The sequence below is a fragment of the Sabethes cyaneus genome, chromosome 3 (assembly GCF_943734655.1).
Source record: "Sabethes cyaneus chromosome 3, idSabCyanKW18_F2, whole genome shotgun sequence".
NCBI classification, from domain to species: Eukaryota; Metazoa; Arthropoda; class Insecta; order Diptera; family Culicidae; genus Sabethes; species Sabethes cyaneus.
In genome coordinates this window covers 26711642-26726445 of record NC_071355.1, presented here as the reverse complement: position 1 = coordinate 26726445, position 14804 = coordinate 26711642, and the positions used below count along the sequence as shown (strand labels likewise).

At 35.0% G+C, this 14804-nt stretch overlaps 1 protein-coding gene across 1 annotated transcript; it reads left to right on the top strand.

The window, feature by feature from the left end:
* The first annotated feature begins 1487 nt into the window (after positions 1–1487).
* LOC128739406 (gustatory and pheromone receptor 32a-like) lies at positions 1488–3493 on the top strand. The gene is made up of 7 exons (XM_053834890.1): positions 1488–1706; positions 1772–1952; positions 2163–2269; positions 2556–2641; positions 2709–3147; positions 3221–3310; positions 3374–3493. The coding sequence occupies exons 1-7, from the start codon at positions 1488–1490 to the stop codon at positions 3491–3493; spliced, it is 1242 nt and encodes a 413-aa protein (XP_053690865.1).
* Positions 3494–14804: the final 11311 nt, after the last annotated feature.

The following is a 14804-nucleotide window of genomic DNA, read 5'->3' as shown; positions in this document are numbered from 1 at the left end:
AGCAAACCACAAATCGTATAATAATGTGTGAAAATCATCTTAAATATCGCTAAACAAACTCGAAATCGTACACAAAGCATAATAAAGCGCACCCTAGTTTACATTTATTCGAACAAAATGATAGTTACTGATTCACATACGATTTTCGTCACAGCATTGTATAGCATTATGGAACTAATCATGTTGAGTCGGATTTCATCGTATACAAATACTTATGAATGTGAATTGTTTTCATATAATTTGCAGTACGTATATCACCTCCAAAACAGTACGCATATACTGGTTTCGTGCATCGAATGCGATTTTTCTAGATATATATCGGTACATATATCATATTTGTTACTCTGATATACGTACGAAAATGTTTGCTGGGCGGCGTGTCTGGCAATGATGTACTGATTGCTCTGCTCGAAAGCATTTCCTGAATCTAGCTCATTGAGTGTGGTTGATTCTGTGATAAAGGAAAGACGTATCGAATCGGATAATCGGAAGCTCCTTCAATATCAAGCAAAGCACAAAGTGCCGTCTCTTGATATTCGATCGATTTCTCAATTGACGTCACCACATAATGCAGTTTGGTTTCTGTAGATTTATCGTGTTGATAAATATGCACGTTGATTTCTATGCGATGAGTCTTTTAAAAACCCTGCTGCTTAGCAAGCTATAGACCTATAGACATAAAGCATATTAACCTTTCTCAGACACTATTATCCGAACTCTTAATTACATTGAAGTAGCGTGTTGAACTTTCAAGTTACATGTCGCACTTTCAAGTATCTACAAGTATTAAAGATATTTTATTAGGAATAAAGTTCGGTTTACAAATGTAGTGTCTTGCTGTTCAACAAGCAAGTTCTGCGGAAGTAAATTTGAACCAAATATGAACTTCCAAGTTCGTTCCTAAAGTGAAAAACGAAAATGAAATTGGCTCGAAAAAAATGATGAATTCTGACATTTTAACGTCGTCTATTTTCTGTCAGAAAATGGGTAGAATACCATCTGGACTGGGATTGGATTTTATTGGTAGGAGTCCAACCTACCCTTATGGACCATTTGATCACTGTGTGAAAAAAAACTAAACTGTATTCGAATGCTTTAAAGCACATAAAATGACAATCATTCATTTAAAGTAATGATGTAATCCTCTAATAGCGAGCAATATAAAAATCCATCAGGAACCTTTTACCGGTAACAAAAAGACTTTTAAGGCAATCATAATTTTTCATATTGTATAGGCCAATGGATCATGATTCGGTCATTGACACCATTAAGACACTAGCTGATTGCAATAGAAAGAGCGCAATCAAAAATCGTTTTATTTGATGGATTCTGAACAATAAAAGCGTTAACAACAAAAGGTGGCCGTTCTGGTACAAATTCCGGGTGTGATTCTGAGTTAAACATTTCCAAATCAATTGAACCACTTAATGTGATCAAACGGTTTCGTCCGTGTTTTTCTACTATTTTGTAATACTTTAGTGGTCACCATGCTGCCAATCAAACAATTTTATTATTTCTCAAAATTGTTTGGACTGGCTCCGTTTCCTTTGGATGGAATTGCGGCAAAGAAAGAAGTGCGTTTCTCCGCAGCCGCGGATCTGCTCTTAACAGGTTTGGTAATGCTGCTGTACGCTTCCAACCTAGTGAGCATCCTGTGGAACAGCGAAGTAAGTTCAAGCATCTCCAGAACGGCTAACTGGATTCAGGTGAGTTGGCGTTGAATGCATGGCTCTTTAATTAGGTCCAAAATCATTCTATTTGGTCACTGCAGTTCGTCCCAAATTCCTTCGCATACATTTTTGCAATGGTTTTTGCCTACCGAAAGCGCGCAATCATCTGCGATATTTTGAGGATGTTCGAGCTGTGCGATGAGCGACTACTTTCGCAATTCCGGTTAAGTACCGTTGATTTGAAAAACAAGTTGAGAAAAACGTCACTAATGGCATGCCTTGGTAAGCTGAAAGATTCCCTTCAGGTTATAATTATCATTTCATCGGTTTTTATGTGCAGATATGTTGAAGTACTTTTAAAAATAATTTATAAAGTACATAAGAGTTTTTCTGCTTTCTCCAATTTGAACTGAAAACACACCGTAAATTGTTGGCACTTCCTATGGATGTGTGCACTACTAACCTCAACTTATTAACCACCTGCACTTTCAGTAACACTCATCAGTGGTGGGGCAGCGTGCGGTTTTAACTTTACGATTGCCGTTAGGTGGACCCACATCTCGACGCTGTTCTACTGGTTGGCGTTTTGCATTCCGAAGGTAAGTGAAACGTTACGAATAAAATTCAATGGTGCTGGGAAGCTGATCATGAGAATTAGACTAGCCAAAAAATCGCATTCAATATCCTAGGACTGGTCAAGTTGTCAAAAAAAAAATCAGTCAAGAAGTCACTGAAAAGTCAACCAAAAAGCCAATCAAAAATCAGTTAAAACTGAATCAAAAAGCCAGTCAAAAAACCAATAACTGATCCTACATGGTGCCAGCCGTAAAACCGCTACAGTCCTAAACATTTATTTTTCCAACAAAATTTTCGATTTGTTTCCAGTTCGGTTTGCTACTGTACACCTTCCAGTTCGCAGGTTCCATAATGCTGCTATCGGACCGTACTGTATTACTACTAAAAGGAATCAAGTATGTAACTGAAAATCCTTTACACTAACACAATGGTGTTCCTTTTACAACGGTTTCGCGCTTTCAGTAATTGTCTCACAGAAATCAATCATCGAGAACTCAAAGGGTCTAGTGGAAGTCCATCAGAATCTACTGCCGACTACCGCATGGTGAAGCCTCAGACCTCAGACACCCTCGAGGGCATTCACCAGATGGTCGAACACTTGCAGCAGTTGGCGAACAATATTAACGATTGTTTCGGCAAACAGGCCATATTTTCGCTCCTTTCGGCCTTCATCTGCATTACGGTGCAGCTGTATTATCTGCTGAATCTAATCCGGTTCGGATTCGCCACGCCCGGAGCGGCGTTTTACTGTCTAGCCTCCATCAGTTTGCTGCTGCTGCACGGGATCGAGTTCTATGCACTCGTAACCAATGGCGATTTGGCACGGGTACACTGGCGACGGTTGATGAACTGTCTGTTCGTGGCCAAAGCCAAGTCGGATGAAGAAAACTTTCGAGCTAAGGTTTGGTGGAATCTTGCTTTCTTTGCATTGATACTTAAATAATAATTTAATAATTTTAAATTTCTTTCACAAGATGGACGACCTGATAGCGTTTATGGGATGTAATATTCCAGAATTTCATGCATTCGGACTTTTTCCCATCGATTTGTCTGTTCTTACCGGAGTAGGAAATTTAATATTGGTAGACACCAACATGTTTGAAAGCTGAAATTTTATTTATTTACAGATAGCATCATCAATTGCAACTTATCTCATCGTTTTGGTTCAGTTCAAAGCATCGGAAGAAGAGAACGGGGGATTAGTTGAACCGGAAGTTAACTTTGAGCAGGACCCGCGCTTCGCTTAAGCAAAACAAGCAGTTGCTTGGAGCACCACTTTGAGGGGGCGCCATTTCGGCTACATTCAAAAAAACTGCAGCATTGTTAATATAAAACTTTCCTCCTTCTCCTTTACTAATATACAGCCGGGAGGGCTCGTGCTGTATTTAGTCCTGGGCAACTTGCCGCCAATTCGTTGACACAACCAAATCGGCTTCAACCCGGTCGTTAGGGCCCTTTATTCCTAATTCCGAAGGGGGTCTTGAAGAGAATAGGTTTCACTGCACAATCGTCCGGCATTATTGCGACGCGACCGGCCCAGCGTACTCTCCCGACTTTTGCCAGATGTACTATGGGAATCTCTCCAAGTAGTGCCTGCAGTTCATCGGTCATACGGCTACACCATTCTCCGTTTTCCGTTTGTACTTGGATTATTCTGATGAAAACCTATTTGCAACGTAACTTAACGATTGAAATACTAGATAAACGTGATGGAAAAAAGTCGTATTGACGCTATTAAATTATTTAGAAAAGAAATTTTCGAATTACTTCAAAATCAGAAATCATCTTTCGATGAAGCAGCAAGCTATAAGGACGAAGCTTCTGAACCAACATGAATTCTGAACCGAACTTTTTTGTTGATGAAAGCTTATCATTCTGATAATGGGTTTCAAGAAACCGAAAATTATGCAAGAGAAATGGCGGATAACCGTGACTTTGATATTTCGTATATTTCCAAGGATTGGATCCGCTCCTGCCACAAAAAGATTTTTTTCATAAAAAGCAGATGACGAACCGATTCTGCTCTGAGATTTAAAGTACGTAGAAGGCCTTAAACCTGTTTTAGATACTGCCATCAATTTTATTGAAACATTTTTTTAAATTATTAGATGTACTAGGAATGATCATTCCTAAGGAAATTTTAATTTACGCACAAAACTTTAGTAGAATGCGTAGTGCGGAAAAAATTCATAAAATTCAAAATGCAGTTAGTGGATGTTCATATTCAATTATTTTAGCAACAGAGACGAATTGGAACGACAGCATAAAAAGTGCAGAAGTATTTAATAATAATTTCAATGTGTTTAGAAACGATCGTGATTTATTATCATCTGACAAAAAATGAGGCGGTGGTGTTCTTGTAGCTATTAGTGTTCTGTATGATGCCGAGCTAATCTCAACTCAAAAGTATGCAGAGTTTGAAGATGTCTGGGTTAAAGTTTTGTTGAATGGCGAAAGACATATATTTGCATCTGTCTATTTCCCCCCCCCCCCCCCCTCGCGCAAAAAGGCAATCGTATGAAAAAATTTTAAATACAGCGGAATTAGCGTATAACATGGAACCAGACACAAAAATCCATATTTATGGAGATTTTAACCAAAATAGTGCGGAATTCATTGTAAATGATGATAATAAATCACTTTTGCTTCCTATAGTAGGAGACAATGAAACTCTGCAGATGATATTCGGTAAATTTAGTCAGTTAGGGCTATTTCAAGTAAATCCCATTAGAAACAAACTTAATCAATTTTTAGATTTTTTATTAACAAACTGTACTGAGGATTTCTGTGTCGACAAAGCCTCATTTCCTTTGTGGAGGAATGAGAAATTCCACACAGCTATTGAATATTCGCTTCTAGTTGACACTAAGAGATCGCGTCCTACTGAGTTTGAATATGAACAGGCTTACAACTACAAAAAAGCGAATTATGAGCTTATCAATCGAAGGTTGACTGACATAGACTGGCAATCTCTCTTAAAAGAAGAAACAGATATTGACAAAGCGGTAGATACTTTTCTAGCTTGTCTATATTGTATCATTGATGAGATAGTTCCTAAATCGAGAAAGAGAACGCAATCTATGAAGCATCCAGTTTGGTTTACCCGGCAAATAAAAAAATTGAAAAACAGTACACAAAAAGCTCATAAAACTTATAAAAAATATAAAACTAATTATAATCTGGAGCAATATATAAACATATCTCGAGAGCTGGATGCTGAAATATCTTTAACATACGAGAATTATAATATACGGATAGAAAACAATATTAAGTCAGATCCAAAACAATTTTTTAAATTTGCTAATGATAAAATGAAGTCCAACAATTTTCCATCTCGAATGCAATATGAGGACTTCGTCAGTACTGATTCCAAACAAATTTGTAATAAGTTTGCTGCCTTTTTTCAAACTGTTTATAAGACTAGCGATATAAACCGAGATTTTGACTATTTTTCATATTTACCGGAACAATTAAATGATATCTCGGTGACAAACACATCAGCTCAAGAAATTTTGACAACGCTCAAAGAATTAGATGCATCTAAAGGACCAGGACCAAATGGAATTCCACCTTCATTAATGAAAAACGTAGCTACTGCGATCGTCAATCCATTGTTCTGAATTTTTAATTTATCTCTTCAGTCAGGGCGGTTCCCGTCCACGTGGAAAATTTTTTTACCGTGGGATTGCAATGATCTCATGTATCCCTAACCTTTTTGAAGCTATTATAAACCAGAAAATATTTGATCATGTGAAAAATCGTATAACTTGCAATCAACACGGATTCTACAAAGGAAGATCTACTACCACTAATTTAATAGAATTCGTTAACTTCTCGCTTGCTTCTACGGACAGAGGTAATGTCGTTGAAACTCTCTACACTGATTTTAGTAAAGCTTTTGATAGAGTTGATATCCATATGCTATTATTTAAGCTTAATCGTTTAGGGTTTGAAGTGATTCGACCATTTGTGTTTCGGCCATTCGGTACCAGCCAGAGTGTGTTCTTTTGAAAAGACATCAATCGAAGGAATTGAACAAAATAGGCATAGGTAAGTTATTTGGAAGCTTTTCTCTTATCAATTGCGTTAAATAATTTTAAGTCTACATTCATTTTCGACTCAAAAACAGGCGAAAAAATAGCTGGTAACTTAACTTGTTACCATTTGCCACCTTGGGAAATATTTAAGCTCAAAAAGTACTATTTTTCACCAAAAAAGTTCAAAATCTCCGAAACTTTAGAAAATAACATATAATAATGTTCTACAGAAACGTTTATTTTAGTAAGATAAACAACTCTCTTGAACATTATGAACACGTAAAAATTGACCAGAATAAATAAGGGTTTAAAAACTGTTTTAAAGGGTTTGTCCACGAATAACGCTTAATAGATAATTTCCATGAAGAGATACAAGTATGGTGCCTTTGACAAAGTTGTTTGTATTAATATTTACAACAACTTTGCCGAAAGTACCGTACCTGTATCTTGACTAAACGTGAAAATAAATTTCGTATCTCACTTCTAAGGGAATTAATCACCCAAAGATTTCTCTCACAAGAAGGGGCTTATTATACCAAGAAATGTTCCTAAAGACACTACATGCGAAAAACTTCACGTTTCGGCGCAATATCACACGATCACGTGTTTCGCTGTTTGAACCACTGTGCCTTGTGTTGAATCATCTTAAAGTATTGATTTATGCCGATGATATGAAATTATACATGGAAATTGCTACTTAATTAGACCTTCAAGTATTCCAACAAGAGATCGACATTTTTTACAACTGATGCATCAAGAGTCTTCTTGATCTGAATATTAAAAAATGCAGCATCATTTCATATACAAGAAAACATACACTAAATGACTTCAACTGTACTCTTGGAGAACAACGTGTAGGAAGATGTAGTAAAGAAAGAGATTTAGGAGTGATTCTTGAAACAAAATTGACATTCGTAGACCATTTTAACACGATTGTTAACAAGGCTAATGACATGCTTAGTTTTATTAAAAGATTTAGCACACCACTTCAAGGACCCTTATACTATAAAAACTTTATACGTTACATATGTAAGATCCATTTTAGAATATTGTAGTGTAGTTTGGTCTCCTTACCAAGAAGTGCATTCCAGTCGTATCGAATCTATACAAAAACAATTTTTATTATATGCACTCAGAAAGCTGGGTTGGAGTTCATTTCCTCTTCCATCGTATGAATCTCGTTGCATGCTCATCAACTTCGAAATAGCTAAAAAAAGAAGAGAGATTGCTATGCTTCTATTTGTAACTGATATAGTTTCACAACGTATAAATTCCGAAAATATACCTACTAGTAAACCTTAACTTCTATGCACCGGTGCGTTCGTTAAGAACGGAACGTAGGGGAGAGACGTCTACAGTGAGACACTTTTCTTCCAAAAATTTTAAAAATTTTTTGGTGATAGTTACCAACGAGGTCTTCAATCCATTTGAGAGGTATATCCTTCTAGTTGTCTGAAAAAAAGTTTCAGCCCTTTTGGTTAAAAGATAAAATAGTTACAAACGCAAATGTGAAGGTGTCTTTTTGGCTCACTGTTCCCCAGTAGGTGGGAAAAGTGAGACAACGAGTATTGAATACTGAGACACATATTAGAATTAAACTTAAACCATATTTTTTGGTTACAAAGAATAGTTTAGAGGTCGTACTGTTTATTTTGTGCATAAAGGATATATTATTGTTGTGCATTATTAAAAATTCCGATTTTTCTCACATCTACATTTATATTCATATAAAGGTCCAATCCTGGTTATCTGACCTTCAACTTACACTTCAGAACTCATTTACAATCAATTTATATGGATTGATTTACAATTCAACACAAATTTTTTTTTGAAAATTACCCACATCTGTTTGTCTCACTGTTCCCAATAGGAATGTTTTATAAGAAATAGTAAAATAGTGATGTTAGCAAACAATTCGATGGTCTTACGTTTTGCCTTTCTACTATATAAATATATAGTATAAAGGTATAGAAATCACTTGGAAAACTGGAAATGGAAAGAAGGTCCTGCGGGCCGAATGTCATATACCATTCGACTCAGTTTCGAAAACTGAGCATTTTCTGTGTGTGTGTATGTATGTGTGTGTGTGTGTGTGTGTGTGTGTATGTGTGTGTGTGTGTGTATGTGACGCTTTTAATCTCACTCACTTTTCTCGGAGATGGCTGGACCGATTTTAATGTTCTTAGTGTCAAATGAAAGGTCTAGGTGTCCCATTGGTCGCTATTGAATTTCATACTGATCGGACTTTTAGTTCAAAAGTTATGTATAAAAATATGAAAAATATGGGACTTCATTATCTCATAGGTCCCTTAACCGATTTGAACAAAATTGATTGCATATGAAAGAGGAGCCTTGCAAACCCTTAACTTCCAAATTTCATGACGATTGGGCTTGTAGTTTGAAAGTTACATAAAGAAATGTGAAAAAATAGTATTTAAAACATATTTTTGTAACATATAAGCATTAATTCAATGAAAAACATCACACATTTTATTATTATTTGAAAATTACTACTAAGATCTATCAAACGAAACCGAGTTATTTAAAATCGGACAGTTCATTCAAAAGTTATTTAAACTTTAACACTTAAGCACCGTATATTAAACCGTTAAAACGTGTGAATTCAAAACAAATGTTGATTGTATTCAATGTGTGTGATGTATGTGTGTATGTATGTATGTATGTATGTATGTATGTATGTATGTATGTATGTATGTATGTATGTATGTATGTATGTATGTATGTATGTATGTATGTATGTATGTATGTATGTATGTATATATGTATGTATGTATGTATGTATGTATGTATGTATGTGTGTGTATGTGATCCCAAGCAACAATGTGAGTTTGATTGTACTCTTCTGGTGGTTTTCATGACCAATTTTGGTCTTGAATGTCATCATAAGAGTGTAATAAAACTCAAATTGTTACTTGGGATGACAATTTACAATTTTTAAATTTGCATTGAAATTCAAGAAAATATGTTTCTAACTTTTCTGAATCAATTGTCTGAAATTTTTGAAGCCTCTTAGTGGAATACGAAATTTGAAATTAAAGAAAAGAAAAAACTTTTACCGACTAAATCCCACTATTTAATATTTATTCGCAACAGATACGTATACGCTTTGAAATAAGACGCTGTTGAAGCCTGCACGTCGTAGGCGAACTACGTATCTGTTGCAAATAAATATTAAATAATGGGATTCAATCGAAAAGCTTTTTCTTTTCTTTGATTTCAGATTTCAATTGTCATTTTGTTCACTTGCTGTTACTCACAATTGTACACGAAAAGCAAACAGCGAAGAAAAGCAGTTAATTTAAGCATGAAGGTATAGTGGTGTATAGGATTAAAAATGAGTTGATTTTTCCAAATAAATTTATACAAATTTCAAACAAATTTTGCGCATCAATAGATGCTCTTTTCAATCAATAGATAGAGCTTAGAAATGTTATATGAAAAATAGGAAGTAAACGTTGCACGGTAGTAATTTTGTAAGATTTGTTTTCGTTAATGACATTTTAAAGGACAGATGTCTTATGTCATGTATCATGTTTCAACAAATAAATCAAAAATGACAAACACTGAAAATCATATCGATCATATTTCCCATTCTCAAGCATGTTTAAGGCGCAGCTTTTGCAACCCTCTTGTTTTCCTAACCCTCCAACATTGTAAAAACGATGCGATCAAGCTAATGACTATTTTTTCATGAAAGTACATTCAAAAAAAGGATAAGTTTTGATTTTCATGCAAAAATAATTATCTGAAGGAGCGCCAGCTAAGAAAAAGTTCAATTTCTCTTTTTCATATCTAATGCTCTATTCAGTTATTTTTTCTAATTCAGATATATTGCAAAATTGAAGCCAAGCAAACTAATAGTAAAATTTTGAGATTAATCATTTTGTTGTCGATATTCTTTGTCTTCAAAGGCGAAGTATAATAATAATTTTTCTGAACTCTTGTTTTTCAAAGATGCTAACTTTTGAACACATGGTATTAATTAATTAGCAACAAATCTGTTCTGAACACATATTTCATATTGTCAATTCAAAACAAGTTTCCTATGTGGCTCTGAAGCCCGAAAGTTTAGGCCGACCGATTATAAAACTAAATAAGGTGTTACAAGTATCTACGCACACAAGGAAAGAAAATTTAATTATTCTACGCAATACGTTGTGAATTTTACTGGCAAATAAGGATTTTGAGGAATACGGAACGGATATTTAAAAATATAGTCAAGTTAATTATACATAGATGTTCCTGAGAAATTAAATGATGATTATTGTGACAGTAGAAAGGCTAGGTCACGCCGCTAGGTGGATTAATTCGGGTTTTTTATTTTTAACTCTCATTCCTATGAGATGCCATGTAGTAAAATTAATTTGGATTAGTTATGCGATTTGCCGTTAAAAATCACCTGAAAATGATCGCAATAAAATTTACTTTGACCCCCCCAAAAACGACTTTTGTTGAAAAATATACTAAAAAATTAATAAATTTTTCTCAAACTGTATTATGTGATATAGATTCACAAACTTTACTTTGCAGGAAAATATCATGGATCTTGTATGTTTTATATCGAAGCTATTCCCGATGTCTCACTGTTCCTGTTGTCTCACTGTTGACTACTCTCCCCTAATATCTTTATGTTAAACCACTATAGAACAGATTATGCTAGAAACGGTCCTGTTAATAGAATAATGAGCATTTACAATAAATACTACGAAACCATTGACGTAATTATGTCACGAATCATGCTTAAAAAGATGTGCACTAGAATTGCATGATTTAAAGGCCAGCAACAGATTGCCAACTAGGGCTGTCGGTATTGGGAGCTTTTGGTGAAAACCGGTATTCCGGTATTGGTGAACAAAATACCGGTAATACCGGTATAATACCGGTATTGGCAGATTATTCGGAATCAATGAAAATGTTAATGTTTTCCGATAAATTTCTTTATTTTCCAAACTTTAGATTCAGTATTATTGCTAATCAAAGTTGAATTTAAGCAGGTACATTCGCGTGCCAAGATCTAAACAGAAGATGAGGCATTGATCTTTCAAAAGCATGCTTTGGCCGGACAAATAGGCTAAAAATTTTGGCCTTCCGAGTCCGGTTACGAAATTTTTCTACATTAAATTGTGCAGGGAAGGCGGAAAATGTACGCCAGCGTCGGCCCACTATAAGGTTTGAAATTGAATTTGCAAACAAACTTAAAATTGGACTTGACAGTAGATTAGGACGTTAATTTGAATTCGGACTTCAACCTGGACTTAACATTTCATGTGAAGTTGGGCTTAAAACTGAACTGGAAATATAAAATGCAATTGGAAGTGAAATAGGATTTGAAATGGGACTTAAATTTGTTATAAAATGGCATTAAAATTAGACTTAAAATTGGAATTAAATTGAACCTAAAATTGCACTTTAAACTAGACTTAGGATCGTAGCAACTGGCCCTGCAATTGTCCTGTACTCTAATAGCTGGCTGCGAAGTCTGTCGTATAAAAACAGAAGGTCTAGTTTCGATAACGGAATGAAGCACCTAGGCTTTGCTTTGCTTTTACATTTTACTAGACTTAAAACTGGACTTGAAATTTGAGCTGAAGAAGGACTTGAAATTTTACTTGAAGTTGGTATGAAGTTGAACTTATATTTATAGTCAGTTTACTTTACTTAGTTTTAGTTCAAATTGAAATGGGAATTGGACTTAAAATTGAACATGAAATTGAAATTGTGGTTGGACATGAAATCGGACTTGAATTTGGATTGGATATCTCACATGAAAATGCACTTACATGACAATGGCCTTCATATTGCACTTGGAATTGGACTTGAGGCTTACAGGATCTACTTTCACGCAATTAATTTACTTATTGCAAAAATACCGACAATTGAAATGATATCATGATTATCATTATTATTTATTTAATTCAATTCATCCGACTTTACGTCTTAATGAAATTAGATTGGACTGGGAAAAGCCACCTCGCCACCTATCTCCATACTTTTGGTTTACACTTTGAGGAATTATTTTACTCTATATTAAATTTTTAGCGAAAGTCCCAGTCCCAGCCTGAGCACGCCAGTGAGCAGGTATAATACGCTTAGCGATTTATCTCCTTCGCTAGAACGGATTTTTTGCCAACGCTTTCAACAATTGCAAAAACTTCCGCTTCCATTGAAATCTGATGAACGGTTCAAAGCGCATCCGAAACTTTTTTTTCTTTTCTTTAAATTTATATAGTTTGAAGTTTGCTTTTAACTATTTTCAAAAATTCTGGTATTTTAGCTTCCAGTATAATGAAAGCCAGATCCTTCAATGGCAAGAATGTTCAAAATGCGCAAAGATCCCTGATCTTGTTTCCAAGATTTGTTATTTGAGAACGTTGAATAATTTGGTGGCTTTGCATATCAAGTTGTTCGAAAATAAATTGAAAAATGACGTTTGGCTCATACAATGAAACATTTTTACAGCAAAGATCCTCTACTGTGACTCAAACGAGTTCAAGAGCTTTGATTATTTGACCCACAGGATGAATCCTCTTCATGAGGCCATATGAATAAAAGAGTTAGATACGATTTAAACGGGAAAAGCAAAGCAAGCTGTTTTATTCATACGATTAGTGGTTGAAGAATCTCTTCAGCATTAATACTAAGTTGTTTTACCTTTGTTATACAATATAACAAAGGTTTAGGAATTGGTCGAAAAACATGAAGTCGATCTGAGGCCCGGAGGGCCGTGTCACATATACCAATCGATCAGGTTCGACGAATGCGCAATGTCTGTGTGTGTGTGTGTGTGTGTATGTGTGTATGTGTGTGCGCTTCAATTTTCAATCGCCTATTTCTCGGAGCTGGCTGAACCGATTCGTCTGCTATAACTTTTATTTGAAAGGTATTTTTACCTAGTATATCACGATTAAATGGTTTCGTGGTCTGACTTTTAGTTTAAAAGTTATAAGCAAAACTGTGAAATTTACGTGACACGATTTTCTCCGGAACCACATAACCGATTTCATCGATCTTAGTACCAAGCTCTTACTATTGCTAAACTTCACGCCAATTTTTATTGAAAACAAACAAGTGGTTTGAAAGTTATGCTTAAAAAACCAGTTTTGACAAGGTTCAAATGATCGCCTGTTTCTCAGAGATGGCCAAACCGATTTACGTGCTATTAGTTTCATTTGGCAGGTAGTATAGCCGGATAGATCACTATTGAATGGTTTTTTGATTGGATGTTTAATTTGAAAGTTATGAGTAATTCAATACACCACACCAAAATTAACAATAATTTATAATGATTTTAACCAAGAAAAATAACCTAATTTCAATTATTTTAATATCAAACGAGAGGTTTTCACACTACGAATATATATGCAAAATTTCATAAGAATTGGTTTTGCCGGTCAAAAGATATTAACCCTTGAACATACGCGCCAACTTTTGTAACACGGTTACTCGCGCGCACAATAGCCCAAAACCAAAGAAAACGTGCGCACTAGAGTGTTGACTAGGAAAACTTGGTTTTAAGTTTATCGAACCTTTGGAAGAGTTTCTTGAAATTGAATGCTCTATCGTCTGGTAGAATTTGAATATTGATTAATCCCCCTAAAAGTGAAATAAAAAAACTTTATTGTTGTGAATCAAATAGAATGGCGTTACAGGAAATTATGCATAGTTCAAAAACCTATAAACTAGACCTTTACTACGCAATGTATACGTTAAAGAATAATATTTCAGCTTACAACTTACTTTTACTTGCACTTACCCTCATCAGTAACAACTTACTCAGCAATTTCATGAGAAAAGAAACTATCAAAATTTATAAGTGCTTCTATTTGCTTCAAATTTTGTAAACTTATTCAATTTCCAAAAATTTCATGTAAACCAAACGTGTCGATTTCTATCTCTAATTGCAAGTAAGACGGTATAACAAAGGTTCCTTTCACCACTAGGTGGATTAAATCAGGTTTTTCTATAACTTTTACAATCTTCTATCAAACCTAGTTCTTCTTCGATATCGGAGCAGACATATTTTCGAAGCGAAATTTTAAAGGAGTTTAAAAAATAGGATATCAGAAAATACCGGAAATACCGGTTTTTTGCCTTTCCAAAACCGGTATTTCGGTATTCAAAAATTGGTCGGTATTACCGGTTTCGGTACTACCGGTACTACCGGTTAGACAGCCCTATTGCCAACTATGTATTAAATGAACTAAAATAAAACAATTAAAGTAAGGTACTAATTAAACTTTAGGGTAAGAATGTAGTCTACATAGTTTGACGAAATAAATAAGGCCATTGCAAATCATATTTAAAGTTTTTGTCACCCACCCCCCCTGGAAATTGGCTTGAAAAATCGGGGGGCAAAAAAATAATTTGTAGGATATGAGTCAAATTTCTTTTTATAAAATCAATTGTCTGTGGGCTCTACAGTCTGAAAAACTCGAAAAATGAGTCTCCGAGTTGAATTAACGCTTCTAGCACGAAACAGAAATGAAAATTCGAGCAATGG

Bases quoted from the DNA above. Each gene is read 5' to 3' on its own strand.
- LOC128739406 (XM_053834890.1), top strand. From the start codon at position 1,488: ATGCTGCCAATCAAACAATTTTATTATTTCTCAAAATTGTTTGGACTG. The intron at 1,707-1,771 runs GTGAGTTGGCGT...TGGTCACTGCAG, and splicing joins GAACGGCTAACTGGATTCAG to TTCGTCCCAAATTCCTTCGC. The intron at 3,148-3,220 runs GTTTGGTGGAAT...TTCTTTCACAAG, and splicing joins AAGAAAACTTTCGAGCTAAG to ATGGACGACCTGATAGCGTT.